The sequence below is a fragment of the Equus przewalskii genome, chromosome 13 (assembly GCF_037783145.1).
Source record: "Equus przewalskii isolate Varuska chromosome 13, EquPr2, whole genome shotgun sequence".
In the NCBI taxonomy this organism is placed as follows: Eukaryota; Metazoa; Chordata; class Mammalia; order Perissodactyla; family Equidae; genus Equus; species Equus przewalskii.
The window spans coordinates 11,893,791-11,915,270 of NC_091843.1; the positions used below are offsets into that span (position 1 = coordinate 11,893,791).

At 44.1% G+C, this 21,480-nt stretch overlaps 1 protein-coding gene across 23 annotated transcripts in view; it reads right to left on the reverse strand.

Moving 5' to 3' along the window:
• TENM2 (teneurin transmembrane protein 2) overlaps positions 1-21,480 on the reverse strand; it is a 1,162,025-nt gene that overhangs the window by 191,549 nt on the left and 948,996 nt on the right. For all 23 annotated transcript variants that reach the window (XM_070569063.1, XM_070569066.1, XM_070569065.1 and 20 more), the window contains one exon: positions 7,909-8,031. In XM_070569063.1, the coding sequence (XP_070425164.1) occupies positions 7,909-8,031 (123 nt within the window). The remainder of the gene's footprint in view (positions 1-7,908; positions 8,032-21,480) is intronic.

Consider the following 21,480-nt stretch of genomic DNA (forward strand, 5'->3'; position numbering starts at 1 on the left):
ATATATATATATATATTTTTTTTTTTTTCTGAAACATTGAGAGTAAGTTACAGACAGGTTTCTCCTTTACCTCTAAATACTTCTATGTGTTTTTCCTAAAAACAAGGACATTCTTTTTCAGAACCACAGAACATTTATCAAAAACAGAAAATTAACATTGATACAAAGCTATCTCTAATTTAGAGATATTCAAATTTGCCATTTGTTATGCTAACATTCTTTATAGCAAAAGAAAAAAAGAATTTTTCTATGTATCTTAAAAAATCTGTAAAATGAGTGTGTATGACTTCTGTAATTTCAAAAACAATAAAACAGAAAAAAAAAGTTATGCAAATATTGCCTCAAAAGAGGTAAAAAGGAAAGGCAGCTTTTGCAAATTGCCGCAGCCAGCATGGGGAACCATCTCAGTGACTGTCCCTGGAGGCCAAGTCCCTGAGCTGGTGTCCAGGAGTGAAGGTCTGTGCTGCTCTCAAAGGGCAAAGAGGGCAGCAGCCCAAGCTAGGACCCCAGTCCCACAGACTGACCTGCACCTGGGTTCCCCCAGCCACGCCAGCTGCTCCAGGCCTACGAACACAGCCAGCCCCAACAGGATGCCTTTGGGAGACAGGCAGCAAGGAAACAAAGTAATGCAGGTTTCTACCTTTATCTCCAGGGTGGGTATCCTCACACTGAGAAGTTCCGAGGCCCTCACGAGGCAGCGTTCCACAGTGGAGCTGGTCAGCCCTGGGTTTGAATCCCAGCTCTGACACCTACTAGCTGTGTGCCTTTGGGCTAATCATTCCCTCTCTCTGAGTCTGTCTACTCAACTGTATAATGGGGTTGCTTCTGAGGATTAACCAGGATTTTATAAAAATGATAGTCGTATCTGACTTGTGGGCACTTCTGTATCTTTCTATCCTCTTGTGCTACCTAAAAATAGCTGTTTTTATCTGAGATTTATTCAAGATTTGGAAGGTAAATTAGTGATGGTTTAATTTAAAATATAGGCTGCCTAGTGTAGGCAGAATTGACTACAGAGCACCAAGGAGTGTGGTGGGCCTTAATGAAACAGGCAGTCCTTTTCCAGAGAAGCTAAAATCAATATACAATGAGTCTGCAGACAGGGAGGGACCCGTCTCCTTGAATTAAGGTGCTACAGCCAGAGAAAACAGTCACAAGCTCATCCACTCCAAATTGCAGGTGTTCTTGTGCACTCTAGCTGCTTCACAGGGGGGCAATTCCGGGCAGCCTGTGTTAGTGAAAAGCAGCCAGATTTTATGTAACAATGAATAATGAATGTCCCAAGCAATGTAGAGTGTGTCAATCATTCATACTTTCATGCAACAAATATTTATTGAGCATCTACTATAGTGCTAGGTAATCTTTAGTCAACATCAAAGTTGGGGTGTATGTCACATTCCCATTATTCCTTATCCAGGCAGCCTGCAGTCCAGGGTCCCATGGACCTGGTTTGGGCTTGAATTGGCTGCAGCAGAAGAAGAGGAATTAAACAGCCATTCTGTAATTATTCTGTGAAAGTCTGGCCATCACTCCTGGGTTCTGGGTAATGACTGAGCACAGTGTCCCGCCAAGCAGGATGGCATCCAGCCCACATCTCCCGGAGCTGCAGCTTCCGTGTCAAACTTTTCTTTCTATCTACGAGCTGCACAGTGCAAAGTGGAGATGATGATCATTTTACCCTAAGAAGCAGATGCTTAAGACATGACGGTTCTGGCTGGTTCATCTCCAGTTTATAGATGGGATTTCTGAGATTTGAGAGGCAACACTCTAATGATCAATTTTGCAGGATAGTCCACCTCTATAACTCCACGGAAGATTGCTCCTGTAAATGTGAAGGTATTGCCTATTTCAGAAACATGTACCTAAAATTCCAACCAGTTAAATAAGACTGATGTTGAGCAAAATGACAGCCTTCCATAGCCACATTAGGAGCTAATCATTTCAGAAAATGTTGCCATAATTCATTTATGGAAACAGCGAGACTATTCCCCAAACAAGTGATAAAGGGAATGGACTCATAGACATACCAGGCAAATGAAGCCTCATATTAATACTTCCTAAACTTAACCGAACTCCGGAGGCACCTTGGCATAAATCTGCCTTGCAGATTATTCTGCCTCACATATTTTTATCTATTGCAAATAAAGTTGAATTCAGAATATTGCTTCAGTCATTACACCTCGTTTCCATTTATTTGGGAATCAGGACAGCCATTTGAGGGTTCTGTTTAACCAAGAGATAGGCGAACAGATTCTCCTAAGGACATTAGATTCACTGCTTTACACTACACCTCATCTGAGTCATCAGAAACCCATCAGCCTTCACCCTGCCGTTGGCCAGCTATTCTTCAGGAATGGATTTCCATCCCAAGCCTTCACTCCTTCTGTGATGGTATTGGCAACATGACATGGCAAGAATGATTTTTATAAAATCCTTCAGCTTTTGGGACTACACGCAGCATTTATATCTTTTGAAACCTCAATTTGTCACTTTAGGTAAAAATGGCCAACTCTTTGCCACTAAGAGTGTGAACATATTCATACATGTGACCATCAGGTGAACATGCTTCTGCATTAATATGTAGTCTAATTTATTAGTATTATACATAGCAGCTCAAATTTATCGAGTAGTTACTACTTGCTTTGTAATCTCCTGATACCTGTATGATTTTTTCCAGTTTTTCAGATGAGAAGACCATGGACGTAAAGTGAGTTGCTTAAGGTCACATAGCTCTTAAGTAGTGGAGGACAGAAAGCTATGTCTGTGTCCAAAACTACATATCTAACCACTATACTGACTGCATTTCAGACCCTGGGTTATGTACAAGAGATTCAAAGAGGTGTGTATCCAGGCGCACAGCAGAGACCAACCTCTGAGTGTGCAAGTCAACTCTGAAAGAGAAGCGTGCCAATGCAAGTAAGGGCAAATGCAGTGGGGAGGGGAACTGGATCTCATTGGTAATACTCATGTCAAGCCATGATGATGCCGTGTACAACAGAAAGCACGCAACTTAGAATGAGGTTGTGGGTGGCAATCAGAAGCTAAAATCCACCAGTGAGACACTTGAGTGTTACCCATCTGTAACAACGGTAGAATAACATGACCTTGAAAATGAGGGAGCTGTTGTGTCAGTAAGCAGGCTGTTGGCATATTTGCCAGTAGACATGCAGTTTTGTAATGGCTGGCTCAAACATCGTGACCCCTCGTCCTTCTGGGAACTTCACTGACTTTGAAAAAGCCCCATGTAGGGAAGAGATCATTTTGAAGCCCTGGGCTGTGTTCATTGAGAGGCTGACAACAGCCAGAGGAAGGATTACCAACCTCCCTGCTAACCTGGCTCCCCGCTCCATGCATTAAGCCAACTAGTAAAAATCATTATGAAGTTTTTGCTGAAAGGGCAAGTGTAGAAAAACATGTTTCTAAACAGAATAACAGTCTTTGCCATTTTTTTCCAACTTGCATACCATCTGGAAATTCTGATTTTTTTTTTCAAAGGGTAGGAAAGAAATGTGCTCCAGGCACAAATAAATGTTTACAGCTGAGTTATAAACCGAGAATGGTGGGGCTTAAAACAGACAGGCTGGCAGTGATGGAGCTCAAGCTGCAGTGAGACAAATAATGCTGTGGGGAACAGGCCAGCTTCTTTTGCATGCTTGGCCCTTTTGAATGGAAAGTCCTGCTTCCCGCTGACCTCATCAAGCAAACGTTTGGGAAGAAGTCTTCATTTGGGTTTGTGCTAATTCCGAGGAGGTAAAGGAAAAGATGAAGTGGGATGATTGTCTATCTTGACATTCTGAAGGCAGCCTTTGCCTCTGGACAGTACAGCACCTCAGAAAGAAGTGGCACCCTGTGGAGGGTTGTTAAATGGACCAGCTGGGGGATGTCACACTGATGTCAATGACAACAACTAATATTCATGGACCTCTTATTAAGTGCTTAATGCCGCACATTGTGTTTTACAAGAGTTATCTCATTTATGCTGGACGGCAAGCTTACGAGGGGTACTATTTTACATATGAGGAATGGGAGGCTGAGGGAGGAAAAATTACCTGCTTAGGGTCACACAGCTGCTAAGTGATGGAGCTGATGTTTGTGGAACTGTATAGAGGATCCATCAATGCAAAGTTACCAAGGATATGTTATACCCAAATCTTGGTCAAGAAGGATAAATGGACAGATTGGGAGTTTGGTCTCTTCTCCCTAGTCTCCTATAATTTGGAGTTACGGGAAAATCCAAGGAAAGTAGAAATGGGTTTACGAATGATACAGGGCAGTCAGCAAACTTTTTCCATAAAAGGCCAGATAGAAAATGTTTTAGGCTATGTGGGCCTTCTAGTCTCTGTTGCACCTACTCAACCTCATTGTTGTAGCGCAAAAGCAGCCACAGACAATGAATGAACATGGCCGTGCTCCAATAAAACTTTATTTGCAAAAACAGGCAGCTGGCCAGATTTGGTCCAAGAGACGTAGTTTGCTGACCCCTGATATAGGGGACACCTTAAATTTAAAATGAGTGATAGCTTTTGAGAATGATCCATGAAATTTTACTTGGGAGTTTGTTTTTTCTTAACCTCAGTGCACAAATTGGCTACCTATGATGTGCCCTTTAAAAGCTCTCGTATGCTTTGTGTCTGGGCCTAGCCAATCAAGCTGGATTCCCTTATGTTATCTGACCAGGTCAGAACACTGTATTGAATCTTCGTTCTCAAGGCTTATCTAATCCCAGATCTATAGAAAAAGTGCTCCGTGCTCTTGTAATGAAGATGTATGAGTTCATTCCTTTTAACATAGAAATACACTGGAGATGGTGAGTGAATCTGGCAGTCTCTGGGCTCCCTCTTCTTGATGTGAAAGCCAACCATCAAACCAGCCACGTTAAGGTTTAATTGAAAGAGAGACGGAGAAAAAATAAACCCTGAACAACAACAAATGGAAAAAGGAAGACAAAGCTCAAAGAACATACTCTCCCAACTAATTAATCAAGTGCTTTGTTTCCACTAACATCTCGGAGAGTGGAGGCTGCCCTGTCTATTAGACTCCTTTCCAAATCTGAGCAATGTAAACACTCCTAAAGTGCAGGTAATGAAATCTCTATCGATGTGCCATCTTAGATGGAACTCACATGCCCGTGTTTTGCTTACATTTTAATTTGCTTCTGCTGGATACTTACCCAGTAATTGCTTAATAAGATTAACCTCCCCGGCAATGTGTGGTGTATCTTGATTAAAACATTATCAGAGTGAAGGATTATCGTATACCACAAAAAATGGAGGGGGTGTTATTTAATTAACTTATTGCCAATATATCTTGATTGTCTCTTTGAAACACTGGAAAAGTGGTCGATTGGAATTGATTCAGGTTATCTAAATGTATAGAATTGGAGAGTGGGGAGGAGGGAGATCATTGGGCAAAGAAATTCAAACCTAAGGTCACTTTCTTTAAAAGAGTTAGGTGGGTGTGAGAAACCTAAAACCTTTCTAGCCGTTTTTTAAACCAAACTTGACGACAACTTAAGAAGAAATCTGATATCTTTGGTCGTAGGCAGAGTACTGTGTTGGTGTTCAGAAAGGAGATATGCTGAGTTTTATATCAACTTTAAGCAATTTTAATTTCTCACACTTTTTCCTAAGAGTCCTATTGATAACCATTTGATTTGGCAACCATTTTTCTGTCTCATAACTCTTTTGGAAAATATCTAAATGGGTGATGTTATATGACTTACACAACATTTTTAAAAGCATGTTGCACCTGAGGGGAAAAATTCGGGTCTTTCCCAAGGCACCGTGGAAAGTGTTTCTTCATTTGTTAATTTAGAGACATCATACTCGTAGGACTTGTTCTCCCCGGGGAATCTTCTGTTCTGCTGGTGTGGGATGCCAAAGTGGGGTGGGGGTTGCAAATGAAACTTAATCACAAGGAGGAGGAGTGGCTGACCTTAATTTATGGAAGCCAATGCCTACCCGTGATTCCCTTTTGTGAAGGATGCTATTTAAAAATCATTTGTATATAACTTCAGAAGGTATGCACACATAAAATATAGCCCTGTGCTGCCGAATGATAGAATTTGCATATTCACTTTCAAATGTGTCTTCTGCATTTTTCTCAAAGGATGGGGTGCTGACTTGTTGACTAAAGGACATTTGTGGATGAAACACAACAGAGACGCCTAAAGCAGAGTTTCTCAAAGAGCAGCACAGCTGACGTTTTGGACGGGATAAACCTTTGTTGTAGGGGGCTGTCCTGTGAGTTGCAGGATGTTTGACTCATCTCGGCTTCTACTCACTTAGATGCCAGTTGTACCTCCTCTAATTGTGACAATCAAAAAAGTCTTCAGGCATTGCCAAATGTTCCCTGTGGGGCAAAAACGCCCGGCTGAGAACCATTCTCTTAGAGGAAATCGAAGCTGGGGATGGTGTCAAGTACTTGAGGTGAACAGATTACAAATCTGAGGCCAGCAAATTTGGCTCCAGGCTTTTTGGTTAGTTAAGGCAGAACATGGTCATTTAAGGCAAAACACACATTTCATTTTTAGGTCTAGTTTTAGTTACCTGAAAAGGGAAAGCACATAATTTTACCCTGAGATAAAACTTGTTCATGCTTACTTAAAGGTAATTTGGTGTTATGATTAGGATAGATGAGTAGAGTGAGTCTTAAAGACTGGATAAAAAGACAAAAAAGTCACACTGGAAGCATTAGGACAGCTCCACGGAGAAGAATTTAAGCAGCATTAGCATCTCAGGATGACTAATGTACACCTCTATGGGAAGATGATTCTGGAATCTTCTCTGTGGAAAATGACAGATCTAAGGAAAATACCAACAGCTTGCCCAGGGAACAGACCTGAGTCCAGATGCGTACCTGCCTACTTGTTGGACTTGGCGTAAGTTTCTAAAACGTCCTGGGCCTCAGTTTGTCCCAGATGATTTTCCTCCCTTTAGAGTTGTTGAAGTTACACAATGCTAAGCTTGCACACAATAGGTGCCCAATAAATGTTGTTTCTTTCCCGTCTCTGAAAATATCCCTGTGGGGTATTTTAAGACACTTGGGGGTGAACTGCCTAGGTGTGCTAAGAGGCAGAGTGGAAAGTTCTGTGCTTGGAGAAACCATTCCATACAATCTCTCCTGTTTGTGATTTCCATCCCAAATTGAGCGAACCCCACCGAGTGCGAGCCCACCGAACTGTGCCATTGGCTGCTGCTGTCTTTTTAATTGCCCCACGTCCCCACCTCCCCATGGTTCTGTTTTCTCTCCTCCTTCTTAGCACCTTGTTAGCACCTATTTTTTTTTTCCTGCAAGAATACAGTTGCCTGATTGCTTCAATAAACATTTCTATTGTCCCCTTCACTGTTCTGAGAAGAGCAGCTTTGTTCCCAAGTTGTCAAAACTGCTTTCTATTCTCCCCCAAAGCGGAACAGCTCGAGTCTTTCTCTTTCATGCCGTGCCAGGCGGCACTTCCTCCCCAGGGAGGCTGCGGCTCTCCTCTCCAGAGAGGGCTCCAGTCTAGTGGCATGTGCTGCCTGCTGCTCTCGGCTTTCTTGATTAGGCAGGGCTTTCTCCTGCTGCTGCTGCCGCTGTTCCAGCTGCTGCTGTTGCTGCTGCTTCTGCCCAGGCCTTGGGATGCTTTCAAGTAGCTCCAAACCGTGCCAGTCGCTGCAGATAGCATAGGTATGCACATTGCTCTGAGCAGGCACTGCGCCAGCTCCGAGGGACTCCAGCCAAACACAGCTAACAGACAGGAACAGCAAACAGCTTTCAACAGGGGCACCTAGCAAAGGCAAGGATTTTTTTCCCCCTTTCTTCTCCTTTTTGCACACCTTACAAGATTGGGATTAGAAAACCTGAACCAGCTGGCGAGAGCTCTGAATTTTCCTGTGACCTCAAGAGGGCAAGCGGCAGCTGTAACCTCACCTTTGCCTCCAGATGGCATTGTTGCCACATCATCGTTTCCTGGTAAGCCGGTCCTTATCCCATTGTTAAAGGTGTGTCCATCTGCCGGCTGGAGTTGCCAATTGAGTCCGAGCAGATGCATTGCTGCAGGAGAGACAAAGTAATGAAAATATGAATAGATAATTCAGCAATGCAAATGTCAAGGGGGAGGGCCAGGTGCCTTTTCCAAGCGATTGCCTTTTAAGGAAGCTGCAGTTCAAAAATGGCTTGTCCCAGGCCGCAGGGATTAGCTAAATACAGAAAGCCTGTAGATCTGGGGGGCTAGGTCTCCTGTTCACAGCCTCAGGGGGAGTAGATCCCCTTCATGGCTGGAGGAGGGAGGAGAAAACACAGCCCAGACCTTCAAATGGTGTCTCCACGGAGGGGAAAATGCCCCCTGGGAATCACTGTAAAGGGTTTTCTCTGTCACATCCAACTTGCCCCACACTCTGGATGCAGCTCTTTTTTGACTGGTAGTCCAGGGGCATCGACAAGGATAATTTCCGCCAAACTACTCAAAATGTAAATCAGTTTCAAAAAGAGTCTACCCAAATGGGCACAGCCTGCTGGTCTGGTTCAGCCCAGACTGTACCTGCACAGAAATACCAACACAGCCGGTAGCGTCTGCAGTAGTGCTGGCCCACTGTGAAGCTCACCTCCCTAACTGTTTCAAACTTTAAAAATATTTTTCCAATCCACCGTTCTTCCTGATAAGTGGATATCTTTCGTCCCATTGTGGAAAAAGCTGGGGCGGGGGTGAGGGGTGGAATGGGGTCCTTTCCTGAAAATATTACGATTCCTTCTCTCTCACACGCCCACCCACACCCACACTTCACCCCAGTACAGAAGGAGACAGAGTTCTGAAGTGTCTTCTCTTCTTTGCTAAGGAAACAAGCCCATCTGCCAAACTCTTGCGTTACTGGATGTGCACCTCAAACCTCCAAATGCAAACTTCCTCTGGTCTTCCATGTCACTCTGTCTATGCCAACTCCCCCCGTCCCAGTTAGTTTAGCAAGCTCAATACACCCCTCTTTCTGGTGGTTCTTGGTGAGTTGTTTTGACTGGGTGGAATAAAACACAAATCCCAAACGCCTGTATTCTTTCAAAGTCCCGATCTAAGAAATGCTTCATTTGCAAATAAATAAGGAGTTCATTCTTGCACATATTTCCCATCCAAACAGTAACCGCACCATGTCTGTCTGGCATTTCAACTGGACACAGGTTGCCGCTGTTGCTGCGTTTCCAGGACTTCGGGAGAGAAAGGGGTGTTGATGGGGAAAGGTTCCCAGGAGTATGATGCGGGGATGGGAGAAACAATTAACAAGAGGAAATACAATTAACAATGCTTAGGAGATTGTTCACACAGCAATTAATTCTGTATGCCTACCACCACTTAAAGTCAGGCCACATTCTATTAAGGTTAAAAACCCGTCTTCAAACAATACAGCTCAGCTTGATGGCCACGGATTAAGGTGGCAAGGTGTCCCGGTGTGTACGTCTGCTTTTTTCTAACACACCCCCCGATCTCAGAACCATGTTTTCTTTCTATACGCTAGTCTGAAGTGCAAGCCCCACTGTTACAACTCTTTGAGATGATACATACTAATAAGAATAAGTGACATTTACTGTACACTTTCTGTCAAAGTAACACCTAATTTTCTCTTGCCGTTTATTGTTATATGTAGGTCACTTACTTGAAGAGACCAGATTCTATTGCCTCAAATGATGACAGATTTTCACTGTACAGAGGTCAGGAAATGAGAACTAATCGTGACTGCTCCAAGATAACGGGAGCTTCTGATTTGCAATTACCAGGTAAAGGGAGCCAAGGAATTAGCTATTTTAAAATGATTTCTTTTTTTTTTAAATGTTACTATCGGGTAATTGGGGCTTGCCTGGAGCTGGCTTGCTGCTGCACTGGCGATGCGGTTCTTTTGAGGAGAATCTGTGTTTTAAAATAGACACAGACAAGCATTGCAGGTGCAGCTTGGGCTCAGGCCTCACAAAGCTTTGATTTTTCACGTCTATACAGGAAGCAGTGGGTCCATCAGGCAAAGATGACAACCTCCCCAATGCCCGATCAATATGAAAATTCTTGTCAAAACTTCTCCCCTCTTATAGCACTCAATCTTATCATCCCAAGATGCAGAACGTATTGCAACCATCCACTGTGGGAGAACAGCAAGAACACACTTTCCCAATCTTCCTGCACATGAAGACAGCAGTCATGAAACTCTGCTCTCTCTGTTTTCAAAGATGCCTCCCCCCTCCTTTTTGGTTTTGGGTTTCATAGCGTCTCTTTATTTAAAAAAAAAAAAAACGTATTCTGAAAACAAGAAAACTACGGAGGGGGTGAGAAGGGTTAGGATCAGAGTACTCAAGTAACTTCTCAGACAACTCCCAGAGTGAAAAGAAAAATTAGGAAGTGAGATGGAGGTGGAAAAAGGGGAAGAGCCAAATCTGCTGAGCAGAAGCTCTGTCCTCGCGGCAGAAGCGATGCAACAAAAATGAAACTCAAGTTCGGGCATATTTTCTGTTGTTGAATTGAACGTTAAGTAAATAAGTGAGAATTGTATCGGGGGATAACCACATTCTCTTGTTTTTTGGGGGGGATGTCTGAAATAGGCTTTTGTTGGTATTTTTCTTGATCAGCTATTCCTTCTCTCTTGAGTAAGAAAATGAGACTATCTTTCTGGCCTATGGGGATGGACTGACGGGTCCTTAGGATAAAGACTCAGGGGAGCCGTGAAGTAAATGAGTTTCCTGACTAAGGAGAACTCTGCTTCTTATCCTGCTACCGATTTGCTCTATGGCTGGGGCTGAGAAATCAGTCTCTCAGTCAATCTCTCCCTTTACTTTCTGTAAGGGTTTCCCTTTACAGGTAGAATAATGGCTGCCTAGGGCCAGAGGGAGGTTAAGCATCTGCGACCCTTGGAAGATCTAGCAGAGTGTCTTGAATCTAGAAGGCACTCCATAAATGTTTATTAGGATAGATAATGACACATGGGGGCATATTTCAGGGGTTGGATTGTAGGACATTATACTCGTATAAATAAAAAATACACAGTACTGAGGTGTGAGGGATGGCATACCACAGTGCTGGCCACAATATGGACGAGTCTGCAAGAGAAGCTATTTTATTTTTGTTGTGTTTTTTTTTTTTTTTTTTTTTAGGAAGATTAGACCTGAGCTAACATCTGCTGCCAATCCTCTTCATTTTTGTTGAGGAAGACCGGCCCTGAGCTAACATCCGAGCCCATCTTCCTCTACTTTATATGTGGGACACCTGCCACAGCATGGCTTGCCAAGCGGTGCCATGTCCACACCTGGGATCCGAACCGGCAAACCCTAGGCCACTGAAGCAGAACGTGCGACCTTAACCGCTGAGCCACCGGGCTGGCCCCAAGAGAAGCTATTTTGATTATTAGTATTTGAATCCCTGTTGCCCATTCTTGAATACCTCACATGGCCAGCACTCCAGTAAGCATTCCACAGCTATTATCTTAAGACTCACGGCTTACATTTGATGTAGGAACTGTCATAATCCCCATTTCACCTATGAAGAAACTGTTGGCTGTGAAGTTCGATCACAGGGGAATTCAGAATCAGAGGAGGGTTCCAGGGGGAGTGGTTATCTGGTTTCTATTTCACAGAGATCTGGTTATAAATTCTGTGGGCAATGCATCTCAGCAAACTTTGCCTCTTTCTTGAAACTCATGATAGTCTCCCTGTTGTCGATAAAGACCATTGTCTATAGTCAGCACCCCTTCCTGAGGGGGTTATATGTTCTCCCTTTGTTGAACTCAGATGTGGCCATGTGACCTGGCAGCACACACTTTCTTCCCTTTGCCACACGGTCAGCCTGGGTCTTGAGTGAAGATAATGCAGCTCAGAGCCATGGCAGACCAGGGATAGAAAACAGAATGAGCAAAGAAATAAACTGTTGCTATTGTAAGACCTTGAGAGTTTGGGGTTCTTTGTTACAGCAGCATGCCTGAGACTATTTTGACTGATACATTCACTAATAAAGAAAGTGAGAAATGCCATTTTTATATGACAGGTCTCCATCCATTCCTTGAAGTTATTTATTTATTGGGTCAGAATCCTTTCTAAAACCAAGCCAGGAAGAATTAGGACATAGTTAGGGCTACCACATTTGTTTCTGTGAACAACAACAACAAATAGCTCTTTAAACACTATGTCATAATATCTCCAGTTTTAGTCTGCTCTCAGAATCAGGAAGCTGAGAAGCCTCAGAGTAGCCAGAGTTATTGCTTCTTCATCTCCAGATTTTGGGTGAATGCTGGTTTCACCAACCTTTATTTTACCTAACAAGACATCCTCGATGCAGTGGGGTGGTCCCCTCTCCACTCCCCACAGTGCTCCAGCAGCTCATCCCAAAAGGTTCTGTTCAGACTGTCTTAGGGTCAGAAGTGAAATGAGTTTGGGAGGCCCTCTCTCCAACGTCATTCACCCCCACCGACAGTCAAAATGCACGATTTATCATGATTTGACAGGCTCCACTCCACAGAGAGCCTTGGGTGGAACAATGGGGCTCCGTGGGTCAGCAAGGATGGAACGGGGAAAGGCTCCAAGTGGAAGCTCGTGTAATCCAGGTGGCAGCTGGGAAATCAGCCACTAAAAACACAATAGGCAGCCAAACTCTGAACGTATCCCTCTGGCTAATTGGAGGGAACTTTCATCGACTGCTGAAAATGAACCAAGGCAGGATGGACAGACCACACACAGATCCCACATTTCAGCAGGAATAATAAATAGACCTGCCTGGAGTCAGGGTGATATTTTCTTACTAAAGTTTTCTGGTTTTGTGCCAGGTGGGCTCTGAAAGAAATACTCAGAGGGAGCCAAAGCAGAAGTGAGGGAGAGGGGTTGGTTGCAGGTAACAGAATTCTCCAGGAACCACAAGGACGAAGATTATAGACCTTGGAAAGTGGCAGCTGGGAATGGGGGTTGTCTGAAACAGTAATTAGGGTATATGCGGGCCCTGCTGGGTGTCACTTAGAACATTCCACGTTCATTGGCTGGCAGAGGATCAGCCTGACAAGAGAGTCAATCAATATGTCAGCAACGCTTCCCAGATTGATGCTCAGCCTCTGTCAAGGAGGGCAAACATGGGGGCCATGGATGCTCCATGTTTGCTGAGCAGGCCCCCAGGAACAGTGGGGTATCCTTAAAGAGCAGGCTTGTCAATAAGTAACGGGAGGAAGATATTGGGCTTTCTCTTTCAAAATGGAAGGCTTCAGGCCAAGCAGAGTCTAGGGAGCGGGACGAGGGAGCCACGCCTAGTGTGCCTTGTGGCTCAGCGTGCAGTCAGATTCACAAAGGCCTTAGAGATGATGGTCAAACTCCTTCAGAGACCACGCAGAATGATGGGAAGGGTGAGGGCTGGGCCTCCCTGGCCCCGCATCAGCCAATTTAGTCAACAATGCTAGGCCTCCCGTGGGAAATATAGCTAATTCCAGAAGTGCCACTGCTGAGAGGAGAGAACCACAGTGGAATAATCAGGGCTCAAATGCACAAATGCTAACCCTGAACTTGCACAGGCAATCTGCAAAGGCACTTTTGCAAAGAGTAGTGAAAATTAACACACACAAATGAACCTCCTCAATGAGAACGGCGACAATTAACATTTATTTTGGCAATGTGCCAGGTATTGGCTCATTACGTTAATTGCATCACTTATTCGTTATTTATCATTCAGCAAATATTTATTGAGCACCTATTGTGTGTTAGGTGTATCCTAGGCACCAAGAATAAAGCAATTAACAAAACAAGTTCCTCGCTTTCATGGAACTTACATTCTAGTGGGCGACACAGAAACTACACGTGTACGTGAAAACCAGAGCACAGGGTTAGGGAATGCCAGGGTGTGAGGGAGGGGGAATAGCAAGTGTCATTGTCTAAATGTAGACTGGTCAAGGATGGCATCTGTGATAGGTAACATGTGAGCCAAGACCAAAAGGAAATGAGAAAGCAATTCATGCTTACGTCTGGGGAAGAGTGTTGGAAGCTGGAGTGGAATTAGTAAGAAAGGAGAGTGCAGGGTGACTGGAAGATGGGGTGGCGGGGAGTGGGTGCCCTTGGAGGGACTTTGCCTTGTATTTGGCTGAGATGGGATGACACCAGAGGATTCTAAAGAGGATGAAAGCTCATTTATTTCCATTGTCATCCAGGGAGGTGGTCATATAACTTACATTTTCTAGATAAGGAAATCGAAGCTTAGGGAGGTTACGTGACTTGCCCAAGATCACACAGCCAGTAAATGGGAATCTGGGATTTAGACCTAGGCACGTGGAACCGCAGAGTCAGAGCTCCCAAACTCCATGCTCTCCTGCCAGTGACTCACTCAGAGTCCTCACTGGAGGCCAGCAGGTTTCTCTAAGTGAACCTTGACTTCGCCAAGACTGAACAGGGCAGGTGGCTACAGAATTATTTACTAAATACTGTCAAGGCTCACTCAGGAGTAGACACTTGTCTTTGTAAGCAGTCTCTAGTCCTCTATAAATATGTCCTTGGTCAGCAACCAGTTTGCTATTTAACTTAAAAGAATCTCCATTGACAATAGAAAATAAATCTGTTTGGCAACTTCAATTTACAGTCAGCCTGGCTAACAATCAATATGTTTGGTGCCTTTTTCCTCCGTCAGTTGGCTTGGCATCCTTTGGGGATGCAGGAGAGTACAGTGCTGCTTCCTCAAAGGGGGGGGGCCCGCTACAGTGTATTAATGGTATCCTTTTAGGAACGGTGTCAGTGCCAAAATTACTTTCTGCCTAAAAGAAGAGATGCAAACAAAACCAGGAGGGATAACATTCTTGGAAATGCTTTAAGTCTTAAAGGAGTTTAAAAAATTTAAATCTTAAAGGAGTTAAAAAAAAAAATCCCTTCAGACCTCCTCGGTGAAGTGATTTCTCTTATTTCCCCCCTCACTGTATTGCAACCCACTGAATGGAATGAGTTTTCAAAGCACTGCAGGGAAGTCACGCCCACAAATCCCTTTACTAGTAATGGGATTTGTGCACCTATCTCCCAAGAAGGCTCTGAAAACTTACTTGCCTGCATCCAACTTCTGGCTTGCAGCTTCCAAAATGGTTGCAAAGCTATTGAACCAGGAATTACACAGATGAGGAAGGATGAGTCATGGATATGATACTAGAATCCTGGCGGGACCACTGGAAATGAGAGGGGGCTTTGGGGAAATGCACCTGCCTTCCCCGCTCTACCTGCACTCTCTTATCTTCCAGCCATGCTGCTAAAATGGTCCTCAGCACAGGTTTTGTCTGTGCCTTCCTCATTCTACTCCCTTGCAAAAGCAGAGAGGGTTTCTGTCCCCTCCTGCATGTCTGCCATGAGCACAAGGTGACAGTCACATGAGGCAGCTCTGGGACCAGGGAGCAGTGTGTACTCGAGACAAGAAGAATCCATACAAGGAACCAGAGCATCAATCTACTCTCCTGACAGTCTCAGGACGGTACAGTGAGTGGGAAGTGGTACGAGATTAATCAATTCCTGTGTTGGGAGGAAACAAGCGGGGCTCTTACAGCTTCAGCATGCAGGGGGCCCCCAAGCTGGTATCACCTCTATCCCTATTGTCCCCTTGCACCCGCTGCTGCAGTGGGTGCACTGCAGGTGGCCACTGTTGACACTGTGGGTGTGTGGTGTCAGGTGTGCTCAGGTGACCTCTAACAAGGCCCCCTTGCTCTCCGCATCACCAGGCAGATCAATACGCAAGACAGATACGCGTGCTTACAGTCACTTTCTTTCCCTTGTGTGGAGTCTGCAGGAATGTGCCCTGGAGGACTGCTGATGCTGGCCAGGCGTCCCATTGTCCACCGAGCCAGTGCATCCTCAGGCAGATAAACACACTCCCGGAGCCATCTGCCACACAGGGAATCATTTCCCACCCCAGGCTACCCTGTTCCTGCCGCTGTTTTTCCGGGGAAAGAAATAAAGTAAAAGCCTTTCTTTCTCCAAGAAAGGACCCATGTGATCAAAATACCTTTAGAGAATGATAATATCAGTCAGTTTTATTCGGCAAATAAATCATGGTCTGGGATTTTAGGAGCTTTTGTGATAGTAAAACACATCCCCACAATCCACACACATATACCTAAATACATCTTTCTTTCCCCTCCGAAGCTTGTCATTCAGTGTTGACAACCCAAACAATATTTGTCTTTCTTTAAAGAACAGCAACCAGCAGCCCTGTTAAGGAGGGGGCTGGTGGACAGACCACCTACTACAAAGGAATGGTGAGGCAGGCGGCACACAGCGTGCAGCCACCGGCATCCCAGGAAGCAGACATTATGAATGTTTTAGAGGATAAGATGTCATATCGATCGGTAGATGTGCAACGTGTGCTGGAACAAAGAGGGAGAACTCTCCCATGAAAAACAGACTTCTGCAAGAGGGAGTGGTGACGGGACTCAGGGCGGTGGCAGTGAGGGCACTGGCCATACTCTGGTCCTTGGGCACGTTTCTTCCCTCTGCTGCTGTGAACGAGGGAAGGAGGATCTGGACTCATTTCCCTTCCTGAGTCCCAGGCAGCCCCCAACAAACTGCTTCCACTGAGCCCTCTGATGGGACTCTGGAGCCCACAGCCAGGCAGCCTGAGACGGCAACAGAGCCAATAAGGCAAATGAGGAGCCATCTCCCTGACCTGGGTCCCTGAGACAAATCAGCTGCATTCCCATCAGGGTTCAAACTCCAATACTACCACTCATAAGCAGATAACCTTGTGCAAACTAATTTACCTCTCTGAGCTTCTTAGCTAGAATAAAAAGCTAGCATTTTTGTAAAGTACTGACTCAGTGTCAAACACTGTGTTAAGAACTTCGTATACATTCCCTTACTTACCCTTTACAGTAAATCTGGAGGTAGATGCCATTATTCTTCTCATTTTATAGATGAGAGAATGGAAGTAGAAAGGTGCTGGGAAATTGCCCAAACTGATAGGGTTGGTGGGTGGGGCAGCTAGTTATAGAACCAAGGCTGCACGTTCAGCCACTATAACTACATCTCTGGGGAGAGGGGTGACCAAACCAAGCTTAGAGAGTGTTGTCGGTATGAAGGAGGCAGGGACCTGGGAGTATTGGACACATAGGAGATGCGCAAAACATGTGTCTCACTTCCTGCTGGGTCTTGGGTCATCTTGTCATTACATCAGTGCCATTGTGTGAATCATTTTCCCATTTTGCAGATGAAGACATAAGGCTCAGAGAGCTGAAGTAACATGCAGCTGGTAAGAGGTGGAGGCATGATTTGAACCTAAGTCATGTGGTACCTAATGCCTGGGTACTGCACCAACCCAGCTCACAGCAGGACAATTGTCAGCTCAACTCCAAGTACCAGGGAAGACTGGGTCATCTCAATATTCTTCCCCCATTTGCCTGAATCCCCTTTCAGAGAAATCTTTTTGGCTTCCTTTCCTGCATCACATCAGAATGGCAGAGCCGCAGTCAAGATGGGCTCAAAGGTCATCTGGTCCAGACCTTTGCTGTACAGTTGATGACCTTGAGCCCTGCTTAGGTGAATGACTTGCCCAAGGTCATGACAACCAATGACTTGGCTGCACCAGGATTTGAACCTTGGTCTCTTGACTCTTTGTTTGGTGCTCTCTCTACTGCCCTCTGGCATCTCCTTAAAGAAAGAGAATTCTGAAGCCTATGTGCAATGCTGCCTTATTCAAGAGAAGATGAGGGAATGGCCAAGGAGCCTCCTTCTCTCTCCCATCTAAGATTTGTATCATTACTATTTGCAAGATAGGGCATGAGCAAAAATAACCTGTTAGTAAATTAGCCAACAAAAGGGGCCTCATGGTCCTTTCTAATCCTAAATTCATTAGATTGGGTTTCTATGACAAATTGCTTCTGTGGCAGAAGTTCATTCACAACTAGAATCTAAAATCACCATTTTTCTATTTCTACCTGGTCCGAGGATGCCGTGGTCAATACAGATGTGTTCCCTCCTGCATGTGAACTCGGAAATTTCTTAAGAGTGAGAAATGAGGTGAAGAAATAAAGATGTTGAGAAAATCCTGGATGTCATTCTCATTTCAATTTGGTCATACGTTCAGCAAAGCCAAATTAGGCACATGGGGAGGCTGCCAGTGTTCCTTTCAATTTTTAATTTTTGACATGGTTCTCTCAAGGATTTTTTTTCTTTTAATGCAGAAATAAAAAAATCTTGTATTAGCAAATTGGGCTTGATCTTTCTCTTAAAGAGTTGTTAGTTAAGTAGATTTCACATGCCTAACCTGAAACAGTTTAAACTTGATTCTGATGAAAAGAAACATCATGTTAAAAAAATTAGTTCTATCTCTCAGGGCCTGATCGTGTAGTGGGAAATGAAAATCCCAGAAATACGGTAGTCCTTGTCCTCTGCTACGCTTAATAGCAACATGGTCAACTTTTTACAGGGAGAAAGCTAATCTTGGGGGAAAAAAGTTTCTTTTTGGAATGCAAGCCATCTATACCCATAAAAAAAGAACTACATTTTCATCTGCAATTAGATAAATGACACAATTAGACTTATTTTGAGTTTGTGACAATTTACTTAATAGAGCTAATTTCAGGGGTTTTATGTGACATTCAAGTTCTACAAATTTCTTTCCTGCTAAAGGTACACATTTCTCTCCACAGGTAGCAGCATTGTGAGTGCTGTGGCATTTTTGGCATACACAAAGCACCACAGTGACAATGGAAAGACCTTTGACGTGCTTCATAATTAACCTCTTTCCCCCCCCTTCGGCTTATAAACCACCCCCACCCCCATAACTCTATGGAGGATCCCAATCCAGGTGCAACCCCATTCACTGCCAGGCGGGGGTCGGTGTCTCCTCTGACACCAGCCTGAGCTGTGTTTTGGGAGCTCAAGAAAGAAAGATGAACATGTTTGCAAAGTTCCCCAACTTATGTTCATTACTTCGTTCTCTTAGGGTTAAGTTTCTAAATATGTACCCCAGTAGTCTTTTTTTTTTTTCTAAATATGTACTCCAGTAGTCTTTTTTTTTTTTTTCTAAAGATTGGCACCTGGGCTAACAACTGTTGCCAATCTTATTTATTTATTTATTTTTCTGCTTTATCTTCCCCCAACCCCCCTGTACACAGTTGTATATCTTAGTTGCACGTCCTTCTAGTCGTGCCATATGGGACACCGCCTCAACGTGGCCTGACAAGCAGTGCCATGTCCGTGCCCAGGATCCGAACCCTGGGCCACCGCAGCGGAGCACGCGAACTTAACCACTTGGCCACGGAGCTGGCCCTGTCCCCTAGTAGTCTTATCCAATTTCATTTAATCTTTAATTTAACATCAGACTCTCCTGAGTTAGGTATTTTATTACTCTTATTTTACAAATGAAGAGAATGAGTCTCAAACGCAGTTACACCACTGCGTATGCCCGGGGTCAAGGGCTGCCAGATTTTTTTTTAAATTTGTTAAGTCTGGCAACTTTACCAAGTTCCCCTAGTCAGGACTAAATCTGAGAGACTCTTCTGTCCTCCTGCAGCCTCAGGAACAGCCTCCTAAGCAGCACCCTCAGATCCGCCAAGCCGCGCTCCAGATCTGTCAGAAAGAATTGTCCAAGGGAGTCAGAGCTGGGTGCCTCCTCTGACCTTCCGCAGTTCTCTGCTCTAATTGTCATTTGCATTCCACTTCTGGTCCAATGGAAATATAACACAAGCCACGTATGAAACTTAAAGTTTTCTAGTAACCGCATTAAATAAGTAAAAAATAAATTTAATGATCTATTTTTAACCCAAGATATACAAAATATTATCAGTTCAAGATGTAATCAACATAAAAATCATTAATGAGGTGTTTTACATTTTTTTTCTGCACTAAGTCTTCCAAATCTGGTTTATACTTTATGCTTAGAGCATATCTCAATTCAGATGCTAAATTTTCAATGGTTAAAGGGAAACGCAGTCCTGCTAAAACAAGAAAAGTGCGTTCAACAAAAATCTTTTCTACTGCTTCAGTTTTTAAGTTTAAATTAACTTCAATTAAATGAAGTGAAAAGTTCAGTTGTTTAGACTCACTAACCATGTCTCAAATGCTCAGTAGCCACATGTGGCTATTGGACACGGCAATTCTAGACCATTGTGGTAAACGGGGTTCTTCTAGGCTGATTTCCTCCCCCACACTCCCCGAGTATTTTGCGCACACACCTCTTACGGGATTTACGGCTTTACATGGCAATTACTTACTTCTGGTCATCCTACCTCCTCCCACCCCCACTACACTTGGGCCACGAGCACTTTCTGGGGTGAGAATGAGTCTTCATCCCCCTTTTTGAATTTGCGCAAGCAACCAACTTCAGATTTAGAACACACCAGTGTCCAAGAAACATTCACTGAATGAAAAAAATGGCTCAAAAACTTGGGTTTAAAAAAACGCAATTAACTGAGATCTTGCAGTGTGCCAGACTAAAAATAATAATGGTAATAGTAATAAACAGTATGTACTGAATTCACACTTTGTGCCAGGCTCTCAATTACCACCTGTTTTTAAGGCATTTCTCATTCGATCACCCCTCCCCAAAAAATCACCTTTGAGGTAGAAACTATTATTCCCATTTTACAGATGAGAAAACTGGGGCTCAGAGAGACTAAGTATCTGCCCACTTTCATGCAGCTAAGTGCCAGAGGAAGGAATATGCAGATGTATCTTAACCTCCTGCCGTGTATCCCCAACTTCAGTCATCACTGACCACGTTCATGATTTTTACTAAATCTGAGCTCCACCCATATTAGTATTTCCTTACCACATCTTAAAATCAATCCTCCCCACTTTAAAACTTTCATCCATTTCTGACTGTATAAAAGCAAAAACACAAGCAAATCACAACACCTAACCTCCCAGCCCTCCACCTTGAGGGTTTTTCTTCACTGCTTCAGGCCTAGAGGACAAGGACTGCTTCAGGGAGGCTGCATCCATGGGGTCAGTCCTTCCTGCTGAGAGCTTTCCTGCCTTCTGCCAGGCGATGCCAAGAGAACTCGGAACCCGTTAGACTCCAAGAGCCCTTATCCTCCAGCCTGCCTTCCACCCAGCCCTGGGGAGGTGCACGTCTCCACAGCCCAGACCACCACAGATGTGTTCCTGGGCATCCCAGTTTCTACTGAGTTCATTCAATTCACCAGAAATCACTGAGCACCTATGATACCCCAGATACTGCAAGCCCTTGATGCAATTTTCCATAATAGCCAACACTAAGATAGTAGCTACTGTGCGCTAGATACTGTTCTAAGAACTTTAAATATTTAGATATGAAATTGCCATTTTTGTAGATCAAATATGGTAGAACATCAGTAATTACATATGGCTCAACTTAAATATATTAATCACTTAATACGACAGCCCTAGAGACAGATACTTGTATTCTACCCATTTATAGCTGAAGAAACTATGGGGGAGAGAGATGAACCTGCCCAAGGTCATTCCACCAGTAGTAGTAGAGTTGGCCTTTGAACTTGGGGACTCTGGCTCAGAGCTCTTAACTACAATGCTTTCTGCCCCTTACAGTAAAAGTGCCAAAAA